The sequence below is a fragment of the Marmota flaviventris genome, chromosome 3 (assembly GCF_047511675.1).
Source record: "Marmota flaviventris isolate mMarFla1 chromosome 3, mMarFla1.hap1, whole genome shotgun sequence".
Lineage (NCBI taxonomy): Eukaryota > Metazoa > Chordata > Mammalia > Rodentia > Sciuridae > Marmota > Marmota flaviventris.
In genome coordinates, this window is record NC_092500.1 from 165,083,130 (window position 1) to 165,103,097 (window position 19,968).

The window sequence follows — 19,968 nt, forward strand, 5'->3', positions numbered from 1 at the left end:
AGGAATGCTTCCCTCAAGACCCTACACTCCAGCTAATCCTACCCCCTGGGACCCCCAAGAATTCTCTTCTAGGCCTTCTGCAGACCCTGCAATTTAATCCACTTAAATACTAGCAATAGTCCAAGGAACAAGCATTGGTAAAGTGCTTCACAATCCACAAAGCATTTTTTTAAAAAATATTTTTACTTGTAGTTTAGTATGTTTGTTTTATTTATTTATTTTTATGTGGTGCTGAGGATCGAACCCAATGCCTCCCACGTGCTAGGCAAGTGCTCTCCCCCTGAGCTACAGCCCCAGCCCAAAGCAATTTTTAATGTATGTTGTTGAATTGGGAATACATTCACAATAGTTCTAAAATTCAAAAATCTACAGTAAAAGGCAAATATCAAAGAATCTCCCTGTTTACCCTCCTCCCCTCTCCTACCCTTCCAGACCCCAGGCTTGCCCCTGATTGATAGATAACCATCAGTATAATTTTCTTTTATTTCTTCTTTTTAGTTATACATGACAGTCTCAAAGATTCTTCTGGAGTATCATTCTGTGTGCACAGGCAAATATTCCTATTTCCCTTTTTTAAAGACACAGAACGTAGCTACTATATACACTATACCTCTCTCTGTACCTTACTTTTCTTCACTTGATGACCTGCTTTGTACATAATTGTGAAGCTTTCTTCCTCTTCCCTTTTTACTGCTGTGTAATTCTCCATGATATGAATGAATCAAAGCCTCTTAAAGAGATCCCTGGGGATGGCACCCAGGGCCTCTTCATCCTAGGCAAGCACTTGATCCTGATCCACACCCTCAGCCAAAAGAGACTCCTCTTGATGAGCATTTATATCACTTCAAATCTCTTTCCTTCACAAACATCATGCAACAAAGAGCCGTAAACAGATCCTTGGCACTTATGCGAATATATTTATAGGCTGAATTCCCAGACGTGGAATTTCTAGGTCAGAAGATTGTGTGTTTAAAATGTTGATAGATATTACCAAATTACCCTCCATAGAGGTTACACACATTTGTCTTCCCAGGAGAAAGACGAGAATGCTTATTTCCTTACAACATCACTATTAGAGTGTATTTTCAACTTTCTGGGCTGATGCCAATCTGATAGGTGAAAAAATTGTTTATCACAGTGTAATTTTAATTTTCATTTCCCTTATTCTGAATGAGGTTGAACATTGTTGTATATATTTAAGGGCCCTTGTATTCCCTTATCTTAGACATACTTTGCTACCCATTATCTCCTTTGGTCTTCACCATACCCCGTGAGATACATGAGGAAAGTGTTCATAATATCTGCATTTTAAAATGATAACGCTTAGACTCGAAGCATTTACGAGTCTGGCTCAAAGCTGTAGGCTGGTGTGGAAGAGCCAAAACGCCATCTTGAATTGTTTTCGGATTGCTGTATGTTTTCATCTTATCTTCCCAATTGAACAGTGAAAGTTTTATCTGCCTTTGAATCACCCCCCAGGAATCTAGGAGCATGCTGAGATGTGGCAGAAGAGCAAGCCAGGAACCCAGAGTCCAGAGCCCTGGTTTCTGGCTGGGCTCAGTGAGTTCCTGGCTGTGCGCCTCTGGGGCAGACTTTCCCTATCTGTAGAACCAAGATTTGAACTAAATCACGAAGGAAGGCCCCTTCTAGGAAATGATGACAGTGGGAAGCACTCCATGAATCTTTTATTATTATTTCTTTTTGAGTAGAGGAAATAAACCTCCCAAGATGAGAACTTTCAAATCATACCCGTTTATGAGAACCTAGTTTAATCAGAGGTGGTAAGTGAGGAGGGTAGGGAGAAGGGGGCTTCAGGCAGAGCTGGGAGGGAAGAGGGGCTGTGCTGGTGACTGGAGTCTGCACAGATCCAGAGTCCCTTGTGAGATTGTGCGGTTTTGCGAGCTGATTGGGATCCAGCTGATAGCTGGAAACTGGCCGTTGTGGGAATATTCATGCTACAGCAATCAGCAAATGACAGCATCCCACACCCAGAGCCGGCTGTTCACCGGAATTCATCCCTGCTTGAGGGTCTGCAAAAAATCATGATCGATGGGGTCACTAGGAAGTGACAAGACTTTGGGGGAGCATGGGGGGCTGGGAAATTGAGACGAGCTCACCCTGCCAGGGCCATGCTTGGACAGGGGCCCCTGGCCTCACCCTCTCTTAGTCAGCCAGGACATGGGTTGACCCCTATGTTCCATGTCACCTCCAGGGAGAAGAGTGCAGTCCCTAGAACAAACTGTGGAGTTCCAATCCTTGCTCCCCACACAGTGACCAGTACCCTAGAATAAATGAACTGTTACGTGTCCCCGAGGGTTCCTCAGGGGACAGCATGGCACCCTCCTTACGGGGTTCTGTGAAGATGGATGAGTTAACATGGAGAGCATCAGGGCAATGCTCCGGATGATGGCGACTCTCGTCCAGTTACCACAGCTCCAGGGCCAGCACGCTCTCTGGTCCCCACTCTGCCTGTGACTGTGGGGTCTTAGGCGATTCTCTTCGCCCTCTAGGCCTGATTATGGATCTGTGGAGAAAGGACCAGATGCTTCAGGCTTCCCTTCTACTGGGTTCTCCCTGTGAAACCCCCTCCTGGGCCACCCTGCCCTGCAGTGGGAGCCCACTGTGCCCCTTCCCCTCCTTCTCCACGGGGGACATCCCCGCAGCTCTGAGCCCTTCCTTTACTCGAAGCACTCAGGAACACTCTGCAGTGACCCAACTCAGTCTCTGGGCCTGGAGTATCATTTTCTCTTTCTACAGTATAAGGGTACTGCTCTCACAGCACCCCAGAAAACTTCCTCAGTGCCAATGGAGTTGGGCCCTCTTTCTCTGGGCTCCCACCCCCCTGTGCTGTGTCTGTCGTCCCCTCAGCACTAACACACCCCTCCTGGGTGACCCACAAATTCCCCACTTGACTCCTGGGGGGCAGGGCATGCTGTCTTCTCCTCTGTCCACTTCCCTGGCTGGAGGAGCCTCCTGGCCTCACCTCTTCCTGGAGATTTCAGAGAAAGAGGCTGGTCCTTCTGGAAGCTGGCTCCTCCTCCAGGCAGAACCCGAGGCTGGACACACCTCCCATTTGATTTACATTTTGGTTATCAGCCTCTTCCCCACAAAGAAAGGAAAGTCCACGAGGGCAAAGGTTCCCTTCCACTGTTCACACTCTGTCCCGAGGACCAAGAGCATGATTTGGCATTTCATTAGTGCTTGATGGATATTTGTGGAATAAATGAAATAAATACACCTCCCACCCACTTACCCCCCCCAAACACACACACATACACACACACACACACACACACACGCACACAACCTCTGTACAGATCAAATTTCTGACTGTCACTTATTTCCTATTACCGTGATCATAATTGAGGTGCTGGCTGATAGTAAACTCAAGTCATGACCACTTTATAGAGGTATTTGCATTTTACAAGGGCGGCTTTCAGGAATGATGAAACCTTTCATGAGCCAGGATGGAGGGAAGCCATCATGGATGAATTATTTGGGGAAGGTCTTTTGGGGTCTCCCTGCTTCCCCACTCAGAATTCCTCAAAGCAGATAGGAGTCAGGCCCCCAAGTCACGCAGCCTCCAGCCCCAACCCTCGGAAGCCTCGCTCAGCTCTCCCCGAACCCTGAGGAAGAGCTAGCTGATGCTGACGGCTCACATCTCCCTCCCCTCCCCCAGCCTGGCCCCGACACATAAGAACTTATTTGATCTTCGTCAAAAAAAAGTCAGATGTTTACGCCAGGCTTGCAGTTGGAGTGCTGGGAAGCACAGCTCTGGAGAACAGGGTTCCCAGCCAGGTCAGGGTGGTGTGGTCCTCACTCTCAGAGGCCTGGTGGGTCAGCGTCCCTAGACCAGGACCCTTAGGGCCAGAAGAGTGGGCACACTGGCACTTGGCATTAGACCCCACAGCAAGGGCCAGAGCAGGAGATTCTACAGAGTAGAGGTGACTCGTGAGTCCTTCAATGGACCATCCAGGCAGAGGAACCTCCCTGCCCCAGGTCACTGTCTCCTACCCCATAGCCCTAATAATCTGGCCAGGTCCCGAATGGAGGACCCCTGTAGACAGAGGGAGTCCTTCAGAGAGTCCCTTTACTGGGGCAGATCCCCTCTGTGAGTATGTCCGAGCTTTTGCACCAGGGGCAGGCTCCATCCTGCTAACCCAACCCTACCCCGCGTGGGGACAGTCTCTGATCCAGACCTCCTAGAGAAGGAGCTGGAGAGGTAGCAGGATGTAGCCCCACACCCAGCAGTCACCCAAGGGTGCCCACAGATGTTAGCGATGACAAGCCTGGAGACAGTCAGAATCTGGCCACCGGCAGACCCTGCAGTGGGAGGACCCCCTCCTGACCCCTGTGTTATCAGGGGGACCCTTGAATCACCAGCACGCTAAGTCAGCTAGCACCCACCCACACCCTCAGGGCTCGGGCAGAGCCTCTCCTGGGGGTAGGTCTGGCAGGGAAGGCTCCTGGGCTGTCTTGGAGCCAGGGAGAGGGCTCCAGCCGTGTCTCCTATGGAGGCAGGGAGTGCACAGCAGGCCCAGGAGCCAGGACTCTCCCCGCCCCCAGGGCAGCCCCTCCCTCCAGATGGTTTTCATTGAGCTGCTGAAGATTCTGCCTTGGTCAGTTCTCCAGTCCCTCCTGCCTCCTACTCCAACCTCCTCCTCCTCCTCAGCCTGTCCATCATCTGTCCACCTGCCTGGATCAGCAGGAAGTCATGGCCTCTTAAAGAGCTGGGTCCTGCCCGGTGGTGCCCTGTGCTGCCCTTGGTGGATGCCTCCCTCTGCCCTGGTCCTTTACCCTGGTCTTGCTGTTAGCATAGCCTCTGGTGAGCACCAGAGGAAGCTTGTTGAGTCACAACCAGGACAATCTAAGTTCTCTATACCCCATTCCCTCCAGGGGTCCCTCCTGTGTCCCACCCTGGTTGTCCTTAGTCTGGTGACCTGTGGAAGCTCAGAAGACCCCGAGATGAGAAAAATGTCGGCACTTGCTTTCCGTGGGGCACTTGGGAGGATGATAATGACTTGAGCTGGAACAGAAGTAAACAATCTCCACTGGACTTGTTTAAGCTGCACAGAAACCTCATGAGGTCAACAGATGTTGCTGGCTCTCGCTGACAGAGGAGAAAACTGAGGCTCAGAGAAGTGCAGTAACTTGCCCAAGGTGACACAGCTGTCAGGGGCAGAGCCCCAGAGTGAGTTCTCGTTCAGTCGGCACTGCTTGCTGCCCCTCGGACATCTCAAATCCCACTCACAGACACCCTGCTGGGCAGCCGCCTGGTGCCCTGGGAAGGGCTTAGCCCAGCCCAACTTGGCCCCTTATGAGCAGGGGTGGCTGTGGCGAGTTGTCCAGTCTTCCCAAACTTGTTCCTCCGTCAGAATACAGACTACACCTCGGCCTCGAGAGGAAGGAGGAGGACGTGGGTGCCCTGCCCCCAGGAACCCCTGTGTCCCAGCCATGGTCACCACACCCAGATGCCCCTTGCCCTGAGCCTCTGGGGTGTGGTGTGACAAAGAGGCTCTGCAGCTAACTGTGACATCCGGAAACAGAAGCTGCTGTCACCCTCTCTGGGCTGATGACTTCCTTTGTGAAAGGAACAGAGGAGCAGGCCAGGGGCTGAGAGGAACCCTGGAAGGAGCAGGGCGAGGTTGGGGGCGGGAAGATCTGCACACGGAGCAGACATTCCAGCCAGGGCCACGGGAGGGAGGGGAGGCAGCTGGACTACGGGGCAGCTCTAAGGCTCACTTCCAAGGGAGTGTGACACTGGATTTTATAGCCACTCGCGGGGACCCTGAGTGAAGAACCCTAATCTGTGAAAAGTGCCTCCCAGTGTTTGTGGCTGTCCCCAAGGGCTAACCATCTTCTGTCACTGGTGCTACCTCCACCAAGATGACACTTCTGCACTTCCAGGTCCACCGAGCACCACAAACTCCTGCTCCCAGACAGTGCTCGGCATCCTGTAGCAAAGCAAGGAAATTGTCCTTTTTCTGTCTCAACCTCAGCTAGAGGAACACTCTAAGGTCAGCAAGTGCCCAAAGGCCTTAACATCTAAGTGAAAGAGGGACACTCAGAGATGGGTCTTAGATACCCACATACGGCTCCACTTTAGTCTAAAGGTGCACACCGGACTTGTGCGGTACACAGCCTGTGCAGCTGTACGAGGTGGGCCGTAGACACTACATAGTCCTCAAAGCATCCCCTCTCCCTGGCAACTTGCTCTTTATTCCTGGGTGAGGCTTGCCATGCTTTCCCGAGCCCTCACTGCCTTCAGTGCCTAGTAGAGTTGTTCACTACTCAACCTGCACAGCCATGCACAGAGATCCTGTAAATGTCCTCTCCTTCCTTTAGGATGAGTACTTTACCCCAAATCCCAGCAGTGGGCCCCACTCTAGGGTTAAGTTAAAACCCAAAACCATATTTTCCTCACTCCCTCTTGACAGAGTCTTTTCTGCTGCTTTGCAGCCCTAAGATTGCCCCAAGACACAGGCCTGTGGGGTCGAGGGGAACTTGGAAGGTCCTCCATCCCACCCTGTCCTTTTGCAGATGGCAGGACAAGGCCCCCGAGATGGGAACAGACCTGCTTGATAACCTGTGGTCACTTGTGACAGAGCAGGGCTTAGAGCTCCTAGTTTCGTAAGAATAAGGCGCGTCTAGCGAGCAACAGTCCCCGAGCTCAGCGCCCTCTCCAGGGCCTCTGGTCTCTCCAGCCTCCAGGGGAGACTCAAAGGGATCCTTTTTTTTTTTTCTCTTCCTCTTTTTCTCTTCCTCTTTTTCTCTCTGCTGGGCCACAGGACCCTGCGCCTGGTTAGCCACAGGTCAGGTACAGGTTGGCTGCAGGAGGGTCTGGTGAGGGCTGCGGTTCCGAATGCCCCACAGGAAGTGGCCCGATGTCTGCCTGGGTTGGGGCTGGCATGGGGGGCTGGGCTGGGTCACTTGGCCTGAGCAGCCCCAAGGCCCTGGATCCTGAAGGTCTAGCTCTGAATGCAGGCACCCACTTCCTGCAGGGCTCAGCTCCCGCCTGTCAGACCTTGGCCCGCGACAGCCTGCTGAGTACTCTATCCCCAGAGGCCAGCCTCGGTCCACCCTGACTGGCCCACAGCCCCTCCCTGCAGCACCTCTGGCCCTGAGCCAGACAGGTCCCCACTCCCCGCAGCCAAGGGTCCTTGACAACACCAGCATTTTTCTCACTGCTTCTTGGGTGTAACCCTGGCTTCAGACAATCCAACGTCCCCACTCACTTGGTGGCCCTGAAAGCTGGCTTCAGGAACCACCCTGCTCCTCACTAGCAGCCTCTGAGGTCCCTCCTTGCACGGAGACCTGGTAGAGTCCTCTTACCCAGGCTGCTCTCCAGAGCCTCCCCTGATGACCCCACGCCCTGGATCCTCTGGTCACTCCTCCAGTCACTGTGCCAGGTCCATCATTCGTGTGCCCCCACCTTCCTAGTCACATCCTGGGGGCCTCCCAGGCCTTCCGTCTCCTCTTCCTCAGCCCAGCCTGCTTTGTCACGAATGTACTCATGGACCAAGTGAATCGGAGCCAGGAGCCGGCTGCTGCACCCTGGTATCAAGATGACTGCCAGCAGAGCTGCTCCTCAGGGGCTAAGGTCAAGGATAACATGGGGGAGTAATCATCAGAGGGAAACCGAAAGGGAATAGGTCCACAAAGCCTGGCTTCCAGGACGGCTCGGGAGGTGACCAGCAGGAAATGAACAGCGTCCATCTCAGATGCCCTTAATTAACCCCAGCCTCTCCCACACACCCTTGGGCATTTGCTCAGGGACTTGCAACAGTGGCATTGGAGAAGGGAAGAAATCCTTGTACAGAGACTGGCCCTTGCAGGGGTAGAGTGGGGGAATCCAGAGTCTCCTTCCCTCTTGCCCCTCCCCTATCCATAGAGAAGGTCAAAAATTACCTCTCCATCAGGTGTGGTGGTGTAATCCTGTAAACCTAGCAACTCTGGAGGCCGAGGCAGGAGGATCTCAAGTTCAAGGCCAGCCTCAGCAACTTAGCAAGACCCTGTCTCAAAACAAAAAATAAAAAGGGCTGGGGATGTAGCTCAGGGGCAAATTGCCTCTGTGTTCAATCCTCAAATTCTCATAAAATTTAAATACATCTAAGAGGGATTTAAATATTAACTTGGCCTCAGTTCCTTTAATGGAAAGTGGGAAGCTTGCTAAGGCCTCTTCTTGCTCAGACCTCCTGCTCCTCAAATTCAATAGTAAGGGTTTTCTCAGCTTGCAGGCCTCCAGAGGACCCTGGCCTGGGCAGGATTTTGGGGTGATGGAAGGAGAGGGGCTCCGGAAGAGAGGTGGCATCAAGGGAAGGAAATGTGCCTGTGCCCTGGGCCTGACAGTGCACCCTCCATCTGCAGGCCTGCCTGCCGATTTTAGGGTACACCAGAGGCTCAGCACCAACAGGCCCTATTATCACCTTTAGCTTCTCCTGGGCCTCCCGGGGAAACTCGTTTGCTCTGAGGGGTTAGACCCCCTAGCAATGCTTCCCCCCAGAGCCCTTGCTTTTTAAAAGAGGCTGGTGACTGAGGTTGTCACTCAGTGGTAGAGTGACCAGCAATTCTGGGTTCAATCTCTAGCACCCCCAAAAAAAGTCCTTCCAGGAAAGATGTGGAGGAGCTCAGATGCATTCAGCAGCATTCTTGGCAAGGATGGGGAGAAATTTCCAGGTGGGTCAACCTCCAGGGCACCACAAATCACGCACATTGAAAAGCATCTGTGCACCCCCACCCCCACGTAGGTTTTGCTTATTCTTTCAACCAAGAAATCATGCCAGACTTCCTGTGAAGTGTTGAAGGACTTAACAATGAATTTGGTGGAGAATGACTCCTGTCATTTGGACAGTTGCCGTCTAGTGAGGGAGATGGTAAACCTCCCTCAGAACGTTCTCTGAGTTCCTCTCTGCTACCCCCTTCCCAGCTTCCTTCTCTCAAAACTCTTAAAAACAGAGTTCCTCTGTTGGCGCAGCTGCAGAGCCTGGTCCCAGGGCTCTGTGCTCCTGTCTCCAGCCTGCAGGGTGCTCCTGCCCAGCAAGGGGCTGCTTTCTTGTCCCTGATGTGCAGGTGAGAGGGCCTGCAGCAGATGGATGGAGGAGGAGCTCTGCCGGTGGCCACCCGCCCTCCAGCCTGGCCTCAAGCCAAAGGTCGTCTAATTTGCTAAGCATCTTCCTTTCCCAGCTTTCCCATGACTGGGCACAACAAACCACAGGAGCACAGCTCTGAGCAGGGGTGAACTTCTCTCCAGCGTGGAGCCCCCATCCAGCTGAAAGCAAAAGCCACTGATGTTTTCTCTCTTTGAACTCTCTTCTGCCTTTCTTCCTATCAGAATCCCACCTCTCCTTCCCAAGCCTTCCCCCCTCCACAGAGCCCAAGTCCACCCTGCAAAGGTAAGGTAGGACTTGGCTTCTCCTGGCTGCCATGGTCTTGTTGATAACATAGAGATGACTTGCCCCACCCATCTGGAGGAGCAGTTGAGAAGAGCTCTGCGTGTGCCGGGCACCATTCTAGGAGCTTTGTATTCATTCATTCCTTTCATCTTCACCACAAGGCTCCAAGGAGCATGTGATTATCATCTCAATGTTCCACATGCAGAAACAGATGCCTGCACCCAGGCATCCAGTTTGAACCCAGGGAGTCAGGCTAAGCCTGTGTGCACAACCCACGACACTGAGCTGCCCAAAGCAGTTTGCAAACACAAGTTGTGCAGACTCAAAAATGCTCCCCCGGGGCATGCCTCATCAGAGGGTTAGGGTTAGGGTTAGGATCACCTACACCCCACAGCCCTCCGACCAGACCCCTGGATACACAAGGCTGACCGCACCTGGGTGCAGATCTTGGAATCAGTTGCCCCGGCCTTGGGACTTTGGCACCCCCACAAATCTGTCAGAACGTGATGGTCTCCCCTCCACACCTATTTTGCCCCCATCAGCCACCTCTAGCCCAGAGATGCAGAAGCTAGTGTCACGAAGAGGGTTCCTGGGGCGGGAGGAGGCAAGGAAGAGAGCAGCCTGGCCAGAGCCCAGAGATTGATGGGCTCCGCTCCATGAGGGCCAAAGTCAGGCAGTGATGTACAGCCACCTGCCAGGGGGAAGCCAGCCTCATGCCTAATCGGATCAGACACCCCCTACCAGGTCCCCTCATTCCTCTACCTCCTCCTCCCAGCTACTGACCCCTCCTTTTGCTTCCCAGCCCCGCCCTGTCTGAGGTCTCCAGCTGGCCTGGTTGATTTTATAAATGGCGCTTGCAGGAGGTGGGCACCTTGGCTAATTGAATCAGCACCCAGGAGGCAGGAGGCAGGAGGCTGGTTAGCATCACAGCTGAAAGGTAGTGGCAGCAACAGCTTGAGTAGAGCCATCAGGGAGGAGCCTGTGTGAACAGAGAGGCCCAAGCAATCTGGGCCTTCATATATGCTGAGGGCCATGGTGGGAGCTCACCAGGGGGCTGGCCACCCCCACCGCAAGCATGGGAGCAGGCTAATGACCACCACAGGCCACACACACACACACACACACATACAGCACACACACTCTGAAAAAATACAAAGGGAGGCAAGAGAGGTAGAGAAGCAAAGAAACAAGAAGAATGATAAAGTATGCTGTGTGCGCACACCAATAGTCTATGAATCTGTGTACACATCTCTGGGCTGGGGGCCTGTCACGATGCTATTCCTACCCTGACACCACCTCTGCATCATAGAGTCATACAATGCACAACCAGGTCTCTGCAACAACAGGCTGCACACAAACCCCATAAGATACAGCAGAGTTGAAAAATACCCATCGCCTGGTCCTCTTACTGTTCCTTTTCTGTGTTTATATACATTGAGATACACAAATACTGTTGTGTTACAACTCCCTACAGTATTCAGTATAGTAACATGCTGTACAGGTTGGTTATCCAGGAGCAATAGGCTATGCCATATTGATCTTTATGCATATATATGCCATACAGCTAAGAAATGTGGTAGGCCATTCCATCTAGGTATGACATTCACATGATAAAATGCTTAGTGATCAGTTTCTCAGAATATGTCCCCATTGTTAAGCAACACGTGAGTGTAATTAGCAAATAAAACCAGTTTATAAGTGTCCTGGTTACAGCTTAGTCTCTTGTGGTATCAACAGCTGCCAGGCAGCAGATCCTGGAGCCAAGAGACACTTTCTGGGCAGAACTCCCACCTGATGTTCCTTTGCCTGGTGCCTTCAAGGCTGGTTGGTTTCCTTACCCATGAATTGTCCCTTGCTGGCCCCTTGTTGCTCTTCCCTTGAAGGAGCAACAAGCCTCATGCATCTAAGGACCCCTTTGTGGACATGTTCAGTGGTCATCTGTGCTGTGGGCCCTGCAGTGTGTGTCCACAGAGCAGGCAGGCCTGTGGAGCTACCCACACCCCAGCTCCCAGTGAGCTGGACCACGGCGGGTGCTCCATGGCACTTTTTGACTGCAGGAATGATGGGCAGGCCGTGGGTGACGATGGCAAGGTTGAAGCTGGCTGAAGTGGCACCAGCAGTTCTCTGCAGGTGGCCCATCCACTGGATCATGTTTTCCAAGAGGGGCCCTGAGGGTCTGCTCAGTGTTTCCTCAATAACTGTCTCAAAGACTTTCGGTATCCCCCCAACTTCCCCCTAGGCTCCACTTCCCTGCCCTGTCAGCCTTGCCCCACCTTTCTGAGCCTTCTGCCACTTCCCCTTGTCAGGCCATGCCAGCCTCAGGGTGGAAGGACCCAGAAGGCTCTGGATCTCAAAAGTGAGAAGGGCCAAGAGCAGTATTCAGCTTAGGACCCCCACCTCCTGGTCCACACTCCTGAAGACTGTGAGTCTGCGGGGACAAGCTCCGAAAGGCAGATTCCTCCAGCTGCTTCCAAACCTTTCTGGTAGCAGCATCCTTCCCTCAGGTCCTAGACCCCAACCAAGCCCAGCACAGCTAAGCCCCCTGTGGCCTTTTCCACAGGCTAACACTGCCCCCTGCTGGGCCTGGCTGGGATGGCCACAGAGGAAATTAGAAAGATGCCTTCCATTGCTCGAGACCCCTAACTGCCAGCCCTACCCACAGAGGGCAGAGACTAGGGTCCTCAGGAGCATTGGGCCTTCCTGCCTCCAGGAATCCTAAGGCTGGGATTGAATGCAGACCTTGGTCACAGGCAAAATGAGCAGGAAGGTCCCCACCCACTATTTCCAGCCTGCCCATCCCTCTCTCAAATTCCTTCAGGAAGTTTTGTCTCCATGTGTGGCAATGCTCCTGAGGGGCTGATGTCAACTCATGTGCCTGTCATTCACTTCCCTCCTCAGTTCCAGAGCCTCTCTCCAGGCCAGTCATCTTAACTCGGCTCCTTGGGAGCCTTGTTCTCAAGGCCTGAGTCTCCCTTAAAATCTGCCTTCCCTGTGGTCCACATCCAACAGGACAACAGCTACAGGAGGTATCTCTGTGACACTTTTTAAATCAGTCTTTTCTGAGTTTCCCTCTTCTGTTCAGCCCATAACCTGCCCCCTCCAACCCCAAGTTCACCTTCCAAGGGGTTGTCGAGGGTATTGACCTAAAGCTCCAGTGGGACTCTCTGCTCAAAAGCCTTAATTCATTCTTCCTTCCTCTCTAATTAGGTAAAAAAAAAAAAAAAAAAAAAAAAACTCTCTGCAACCTGATCAGAATCTGCCTTCCCACCCACAGGCATTCCTCCACCTATGCTGGGGTTATTGGGTTCCATTCTGATAAGCCCATGTATCATATGTTGAAACTATCGTAAGTTGAAACTGTCATAAGTCAAAAATGAATTTAATATACCTAAACTAACTTAAGGGGTCATATATATTTCTTGTATGCAGAAGCTGGAGAGGAAAAAGGAAAAGAAAGGTGGGGGTAGATCTCTGAAAATCAAAAGGAGCTCAGTAGAGGAAAGGGACAAGAAGGTGGGAGGTGAGAAGGGAGGGAGGAAGTGCTGAGGACTCATACTGGCCAAATTATATTGTTATATTGCATCGTGTGTGCATACAAATATGTAACAACAAAATCCATATGTATAATTATACTGCATCAATAAAAAATATGGGGGAAAAATAATAATATACTTTAACTACTAGGTGGAGTTAAGAGCTGGGGCTCGCTGCTGCTGCCCAATCTTGAGAGAGGTGATCATACCACATATGGCTAGCTGGGGAAAAGATCCAAATTCAAAGCAGGGTTTCTACAGAATGATATTGGTTTCACACCATCATGAAATCAAAAATCCTAAGTCGAACCAAGGCAAGTCAGGGATGTTGTGCACATCGCTGTATCCTCCCTCTTAAGTACAGAACTTCTTACCTCCCTGTGCAGTCTCAACCGTGTTCTTATTTGCATCCAGAATGCTCTCCCCATACCCCACTTAAACTCCACCAAACTCCTTCCCACCTGAAGGGTTCACTTTAAACACCTTTGATAAGAATGAAGCCTTTCTTGGTCCCCCAACAAATAGTAATCTCCTCTGAAGCCCAGGGCTGTGTTTCACCTCTTGTGGCACTCATGTTCCCTCTCAGGACAGACATTTCTGCCCATTTCTCTGCCCTTCTGGGCTATGCACAGCTTGAGGTCAGGGCAGTCCACAGTGACACACACAGTGACCATAATTGACTCACAGCACTGATATCAGAAAGATATAAATATCCCTTCTCATGAAAGCAGGTTTTGATGAGACCACAAGGACAGAGACCCTGTGGTAAAACAGAGTGCAAGGAGGACTCAGGCCCCAAGGGAGAATTAGAACTGGAAGGACTCTCAGCTCCCACGTGAGCAAGTCCCTCTTGTTGCCAAGAGGGCAAGCCCCAGGGGAGGGAAGGAACTGCCCAGCACCACGCAGCCATTGAGCCCCATTTCTACTGTGTGAGAGGCTCAATAAATTCCAATCCTTTCCTTTCTTACAGTTTGGCTTTTTATCAACCCCCCCCCCCCCCGCAATGCATCTCCCACCATTTTTCCTGTAGTGACCCTATCCTGGCAAAGAGCAGACGTGTGGGAACACTGGTGTGGTTCAAATTTCATGTACTGGAAATTTAATCCCCAAATTCTTATATTAATGGTGTCTGGAGGTGAGATCTTTGGGAGGTGATGGGTCATGCGGCAGAGCCCTCATAGACTGGAGTCAGCCATACACAGATTAGTGGGGTGTCCAGGGAGTGGCTTTGTTGAGCTCTCTCTGGCATGCTGGCTCTGTCTTGCCATGTGATGTCTCTGCCATGTTAAGATGCAGGATGGTCCATGGCAGATACCAAGCAGATGCCAGCACCATGTTCCTGGACTCCCTGGTCTCTAGACCCTTAAACCCAATAAACCTCTATTGTTTATAAATAACCCAGTCTGTGGTGTTCATTCACAGCAACAGAAAACGGACTAAGACAAAGGTCTTCCTGAGGACACCCTGACTCCACGGGCCTCTGATTGTACAGATGGTTGGGGCCCAGTCTTGGCCTAGGGAGGTCCTTGCAGCTGGACAAAAAGGTGTCCAGTGGTGGTCAGTTGGAGTATTCAACCCACCCCCACAGCACTCAGGTCATAACAGAAGTAGTTCAAAAACATTTTAATGCCACGGAGAAATCTGAAACCTGCAGAAAGCTGCAGCCATCCTCCTGGATGCCTGGAGCTAAGGCTGTCCCAGGGAGGGACCTCAGCAAGCAGGAGGCCAGCACAAACCAAGGAACCATGGGGTGAGGGGAGTCCAGGAGACTGTGGATATCCTTTTCTCCTCTGCCCTAAATGCCCCCAGGTTCCCTTTAGGGTCAAAGAAAGAAAAGAGGAAGTGGAAAGGAGTGGGAGGAGGGTGGGTCTCTCCAGGGCACTCTGCCTGCTCAGGGCTGGTGACTCAGTGCGCCCTAGGAGGGAGAATCCCTCAAGCCAAACAGGGCAGGCCAGGCCTGGGTCTGCAGACGGAGCCCACAGAGATGCTCCACGCAGTGGCCAAGCTGGAAGGGGAGACAGGCTTCCTCCTCCACAGTCTCCAACCACAACCCTCCATGTACTTCGAGGTGGCCCCATCTTGGCATCCACATCACTTTGGGCTTTTCTTCAGCACAACATTGTCATACTCAGTTTCCTGTGGCCAGCCAGAGACAGACAAGTCCTGCTGCAGGATGCTGGGGCCCCTTTCCACGGTGGCCTTCCTTCTCCACCCCTCACCCTGGGGCTCCTGCGGACTATCATACAGAGACAGGGAGGCCATGCCCTCAGGCTCATCATATATGTGGTCAGGTGGAGGGGCTGAGGGCTCCTCGTACAGAGGGTCAGCCAGGAGCAGGGGAGGGCCTGCCAGCATGGCCCTGAAGCTCTTCCCCAGGTTGCGGGCTACTGCATCAAAGGGCAGAGCATATTCCCCCTCAGAGCGCGCGGCCGGCACCAGCGTGCTGGGTGAAGGTGGTGGCAGTGAGTCGTGGGGCCGGGAGTAGGGGCTCTCCGGCCGGGGCAGCACAGTGGGCACTGTGGACACTGTGGCTGGTGGGGGTGGGGGCCCAGGAGGGGCAGCATCCTTCTGGGCAGCAATGGCCTCTTCCAGGGCCAAGAAGATCTCGTTGCCTTGCCGTGTTTCAAACTCAAAGTTGCCCTCTCCAGAGACACAGCGCCGGCCCGCCTCAAAGGAAAAGGTCGTCTGCAGCCAGGAAAAAGGCACTGTTGCTTTCCTGGACTCCCCCGACCCCAATAAGACGCTGTGCCCCCAGCTTCCATCCGCCAGGAACGGCCAGAGCCCTCTCCCTGAGCTCCTCGCTCCTCTTCCCTCAGTTTCTTCCTCATAAGCAAAACGCCCCCCATCCTCTCTCCCACCCTCTGCCTCCACTGAGCACGCAACTGGGCTGCAGTCCTCCTGGAGACCCAGGAGCCACTCCACTCCCTCACCTGCCGCCCCCTCTCTCCCCTCGCCTGGTCCCTCCCCATGGCTTCCCTCCCCAGCCACCTCTGCTGATTCTCTCCTGTGGACCTTGCTGCCTGCCTTCCCCTTCCCTTCTACACATTCCCTTGCACTAATGCGCCTCTGATCACCTTCCTTCTTTCCTGGCTCATCGTCTCCACCTGCCCCAGTGCAGTCCCTCACTCACCTTGTCCCGCCCAAAGCGTCGCAGGAACCTGTAGGGCCAGTCGTACAGCTGGGTGCCTGGATCAGGGCCACTCCACAGCTCCAGGGCACTCACCCCCAACCGGAGCGTGTAAGGTCCTCGGAGCCGGCACCGCTCACTGGCTTCGGTGGGTCTCACGGTAACAGCAAATTCCTTGAGGGAGACCCCTGAAGAAGGGAGGAGAAAGAAGGCAGCTAAGGGAAACAGCTGGCAGCCCACGCTGCCCGGGTCTAAGGGGATGTGCCGGAGGTCTCTAAAAACTATCATCCACGTGCTTGTGATCCCAGCCCCGATCTTGAAAGCTGGCTGCTGTGTGCCAGGGGACCCCCCCCCATACAAATACCAGGTCCCTCCACTCCCTACCACAGAAGGCCTCATGCCCCCAGACCTCACCCAACCTTGGGCCCACATCCTTCCTGCCACTGTTGCCAGAGCCACAGCCTGGGCTTCTCCACCATCTCTCACCCTGAACCAGCAGCCCCCCAAATCTGTGCTGGCACAGCTGCTGGTGAAGCAGGAACACACCCTTCCATGTGCTTCCCACAGGCAGAGCTTAGATGGAAGGCAGCCCACCAGCTCCCTCAGTGTCCACCAGCTCACTCCACCCCAGACCCTGGGCACAGAGACAGTGAGCAGAGCAGGACTGCCTGGTCACCAAGGAGCTCCCGGTCCCAGGACGCCTTGCACAGCCAAGCCTGAGACAAAGCCATTCTTTTTTTCAGACAATTGCTAAGGTCCCAGCAAGTATCCTGACCTGGGCCTCCAGCTTGCCCTTTCCCACCATCAGGGGCCAGGCAAGCTGTGGTGAGCCGCCCCGGGCTCCCCCCACCTCAGGCCACACCGGAAGTCAGCATGATAAGGGGGCCAGCTGGGTGCAGGGCAACCACAGGCAGGAAGAGTTGGCCGCCATCGGCTACACCTCCTCCCAACCACGCCCCGGGAGCCCACCCTGCAGCCCACCCCTCACCTGAGGTCGAGCTGCCATACAGTTCATTCTCCTCCATGCAGGGCCTGCCACTCTTCCCCTCCAGCCCTGAGGGCTCCTTCCTCCGCCCCTGGGGAGAAGTTTCAGGTCTTACAACCAACACCATCCCAAGGCCCTCTTTGGCCCAGGCTTTCTTTCAGGGCATGCCCAGCCTGCTAGCCCTGTCCACCCTCTGGATTGGGATCCACCCTTCAGGAAGTGCCCCAGCATTCTGACCTTGGCGCTTCTACCACCTTCCCACAGGAAGTATCTAATGCTCCCCTATGCTTGTAGCCCTTTCTGCACCCCCAGATGACTCACGGGGAAGGCCAAGAGACAGATGGCCTGCATCCAGTCACCACGCTCAGCGGTAGGGGCTGCCAGCAGGTACAGACGCTCCTTGGTCTCCAGAATGAAGGCACTGGTGTCCCGAGGGCTGCTGGCCTCCCCGCCTGCCTCAGCCACCCGCAGGCAGTCACTGAGGCGGATGACCCTCCGGCTGGCCTCTCCCCGACGAGGCTTCTCTGGGCCCTCCTGGAGCTCTAGCCGTGCCAGAGCGCAGCCTGACTCTCCGTACAGCACAGCTCCAAACCGGCGCCACTTCTGAACCCAGGTGTGGGAGGCGGGGAACCAAAGGAGTTGGAGAAGGAGAGGCGGTGATCAAAGGGGGAAGAGGAACCACAGGAGAGGGACTGCAGCAGCAATGCGGAGACAGGGAGAGGGAACATTCCCAAGAGATCAGAGGAAGCACAGAAGGCAAAAGGGCCCACAGGATAGAACGCTGCAGATCAGCCTCCAGCAACCAAGACTTTTAGGCCTGCAAGGTGGTGAGCAGGGATGGCCGAGGGCATCCAGGAGCATGGGAATGAGCCCCATGGCTGCAGACTGCAGGAAGGCAGGTGGCAGGCCAACCCTGCAGGGGCTGATGGAAGGAAGAAGAGCCCGAGTCTGGACAGAGTAGGAGGGCGGGCAGTGAGGGCCCAGACCACAGCGTCCTCATCCTGTGGGAAGTCCTGAGGAAGGGCCTGGCTCAGGAACATCCCTCCTCCCTCCTGAACCTTTCTGCCTCACCACTTGACAGGGTGACCAGCCATGAGAGAGAGAAGTGCCTGGGTGGGGGGTCAGTGAGGAAAGAGGACTTCCTCATTCAGGAGGCCAAGGAGAAGGAGGACATTGAACAAACTGGAGCCCCAGGTCCCAGAGGTCCCAGCCCAAGCTTAATGCTAGCCACACACACCCCACCTGGGTCAAAAAGGGGGAAGGAAGCTCCACTGTCATCCTCAATTGTCCCCCACAAGTGGTCCCCACAAGAAGTCAACAGAACGAGAGAGATTAAGTCATCACCCTCCTTCCTCCCCACCCCCAACCCTATAACCCTCAGCAAAGAGCACAGTTTGGGGACTGATTTGAGGCCTGGTTTGGAAGACAAGTCAGGTGAGAAAGGAACCCTCCTGGGGCGGAGCTGTCATCTGTCCTGGTGGACAGCGAGGTTCCACAGGAGTTTGGAGACACTGAACTCCCCCCACCCCAGGAATTTCTAGCAGCTCCTACTCTGCCTCGCCCTGGCCCAGCCTGGTGCCCACCTTGCCAAAAGTCTGCTGCTGCTGGAGGTGCAGGAAGCCCTGCTTTACCGCCACCTCTTCCATCCTGACCATCGCCGCCCGGGCTCCCGCCCTCGCTCCTCGCTCTTCTTGGCCTGTGTTCCCCCTTCTCTCAAGTTCATTTCCTCTCTGCCTAGAGCTTTCTGCACTATTCTAGTCTGCGCGATGACGACAAGCTGATAGGCCCTGCGGTTTCTTGCTCCGTATGTGGTTTTCTTCTTTTTTTTTTTTTTTTTTTCTTCTGATGAGAGAGTTTCATGCTCAAGCTTCCTGCATTTCCAGTGAGTAACACACAATTTCCAAAAAGCTAAATTTCAGCTCCTCCGTGAGCAACAAGTCAGGTAAGGAAACTAGCATGGGGAGTGGCTGACGGGCAGGAATAGAGACCCAGAAAGAAAATCACAGTAAAAACAGGAGCAGAAAACCCCGGGCTCAGGCTGGGTGCTGAGCATGACTGAGCAGGAAGAGACCTGAGGAATCAACCATCACAACTTCCTAATCGAAAAGGGAGGAAACAGACTTGGAAAGGTCTGAGGGACTCCTTCAAGGCCACCAAACCAGAACCCAAGGGCTCTCGACTCAGTAATAGCTGAATCACACAGTGCATTCCACACAAAGACTTGACTGCCCCAAACTGCACCCTAGCCGGACAACACTTTTATAAACACACAGATGCACCTGTTCCTCTACATGGGAGCATTCCCTGCTGCCAACAACACCACACATCCCCCTGTGAAGATACTAGAAACATCAACTTCCCCTCTGGAGAAGGGACTTATTCCCCAGATACATCTCAACCACTAGATTTCACCTTCTTGCTAGCCCTAGAGAGCATTAGAAAGATACTTGGGTTTCATCTGAAACTTAAATTCCAGTAGCTTCATACTTTCCAAAGCTTCCAAGTACACTCTTTAACCAGCCAGCCAGTGTCCCTTGACAAAGGCAGGGCAGGCATGAACTCAGCTAAGGCTGGGGCTGGGGGTTGGGGGAGGAAGTCAAGCCCAGGGCTACACATCTCTAATGCCCTGTTTTACCAGGCCCCAAAGTGGAATCCAGACTCCATGAAAGAAGATACATGGCTTTGGGGAAAGATGCATGGCTCCACAAGAAATTCACCTTAGAACCAGATGGCTTGAAGAAGCAATCTGGATGGAGGCACAGTGCAAAACTGTTGGGGAAAACTGTGAATTAGACAAATGCTCGTGGGGTCAATCCCATAAAGGTGCTTATATAACTGCATCCATTTCCTCTACCACAAGGGTTCAGGTGCCCTAGTGAGGAGAGCGGTGCATAACTCAGGCCTTCTGTTGTACATGCCAGGGGATCAAAA

At 53.4% G+C, this 19,968-nt stretch overlaps 1 protein-coding gene and 1 long non-coding RNA gene across 3 annotated transcripts; both read right to left on the minus strand.

Annotated features, from left to right (window-relative positions):
* Positions 1 to 1,668: 1,668 nt before the first annotated feature.
* On the minus strand, positions 1,669 to 8,480 carry LOC114085848 (uncharacterized). Of its 2 annotated transcripts, XR_003581558.3 has the most exons (3): positions 7,909 to 8,480; positions 7,333 to 7,595; positions 1,669 to 2,524 (listed from the first exon to the last, which is right to left on the minus strand). It is a non-coding gene; the product is annotated as an uncharacterized lncRNA (long non-coding RNA). The 2 variants fall into 2 exon arrangements; XR_011707183.1 differs by lacking the exon at positions 7,333 to 7,595.
* Positions 8,481 to 14,533: 6,053 nt separating this feature from the next.
* Positions 14,534 to 18,772, minus strand: Dok2 (docking protein 2). The gene is made up of 5 exons (XM_027927174.3): positions 18,621 to 18,772; positions 17,359 to 17,640; positions 17,041 to 17,128; positions 16,056 to 16,240; positions 14,534 to 15,610 (listed from the first exon to the last, which is right to left on the minus strand). The coding sequence occupies exons 1-5, from the start codon at positions 18,690 to 18,692 to the stop codon at positions 15,017 to 15,019; spliced, it is 1,221 nt and encodes a 406-aa protein (XP_027782975.1). The 5' UTR covers positions 18,693 to 18,772; the 3' UTR covers positions 14,534 to 15,016.
* Between the last annotated feature and the right edge of the window lie 1,196 nt (positions 18,773 to 19,968).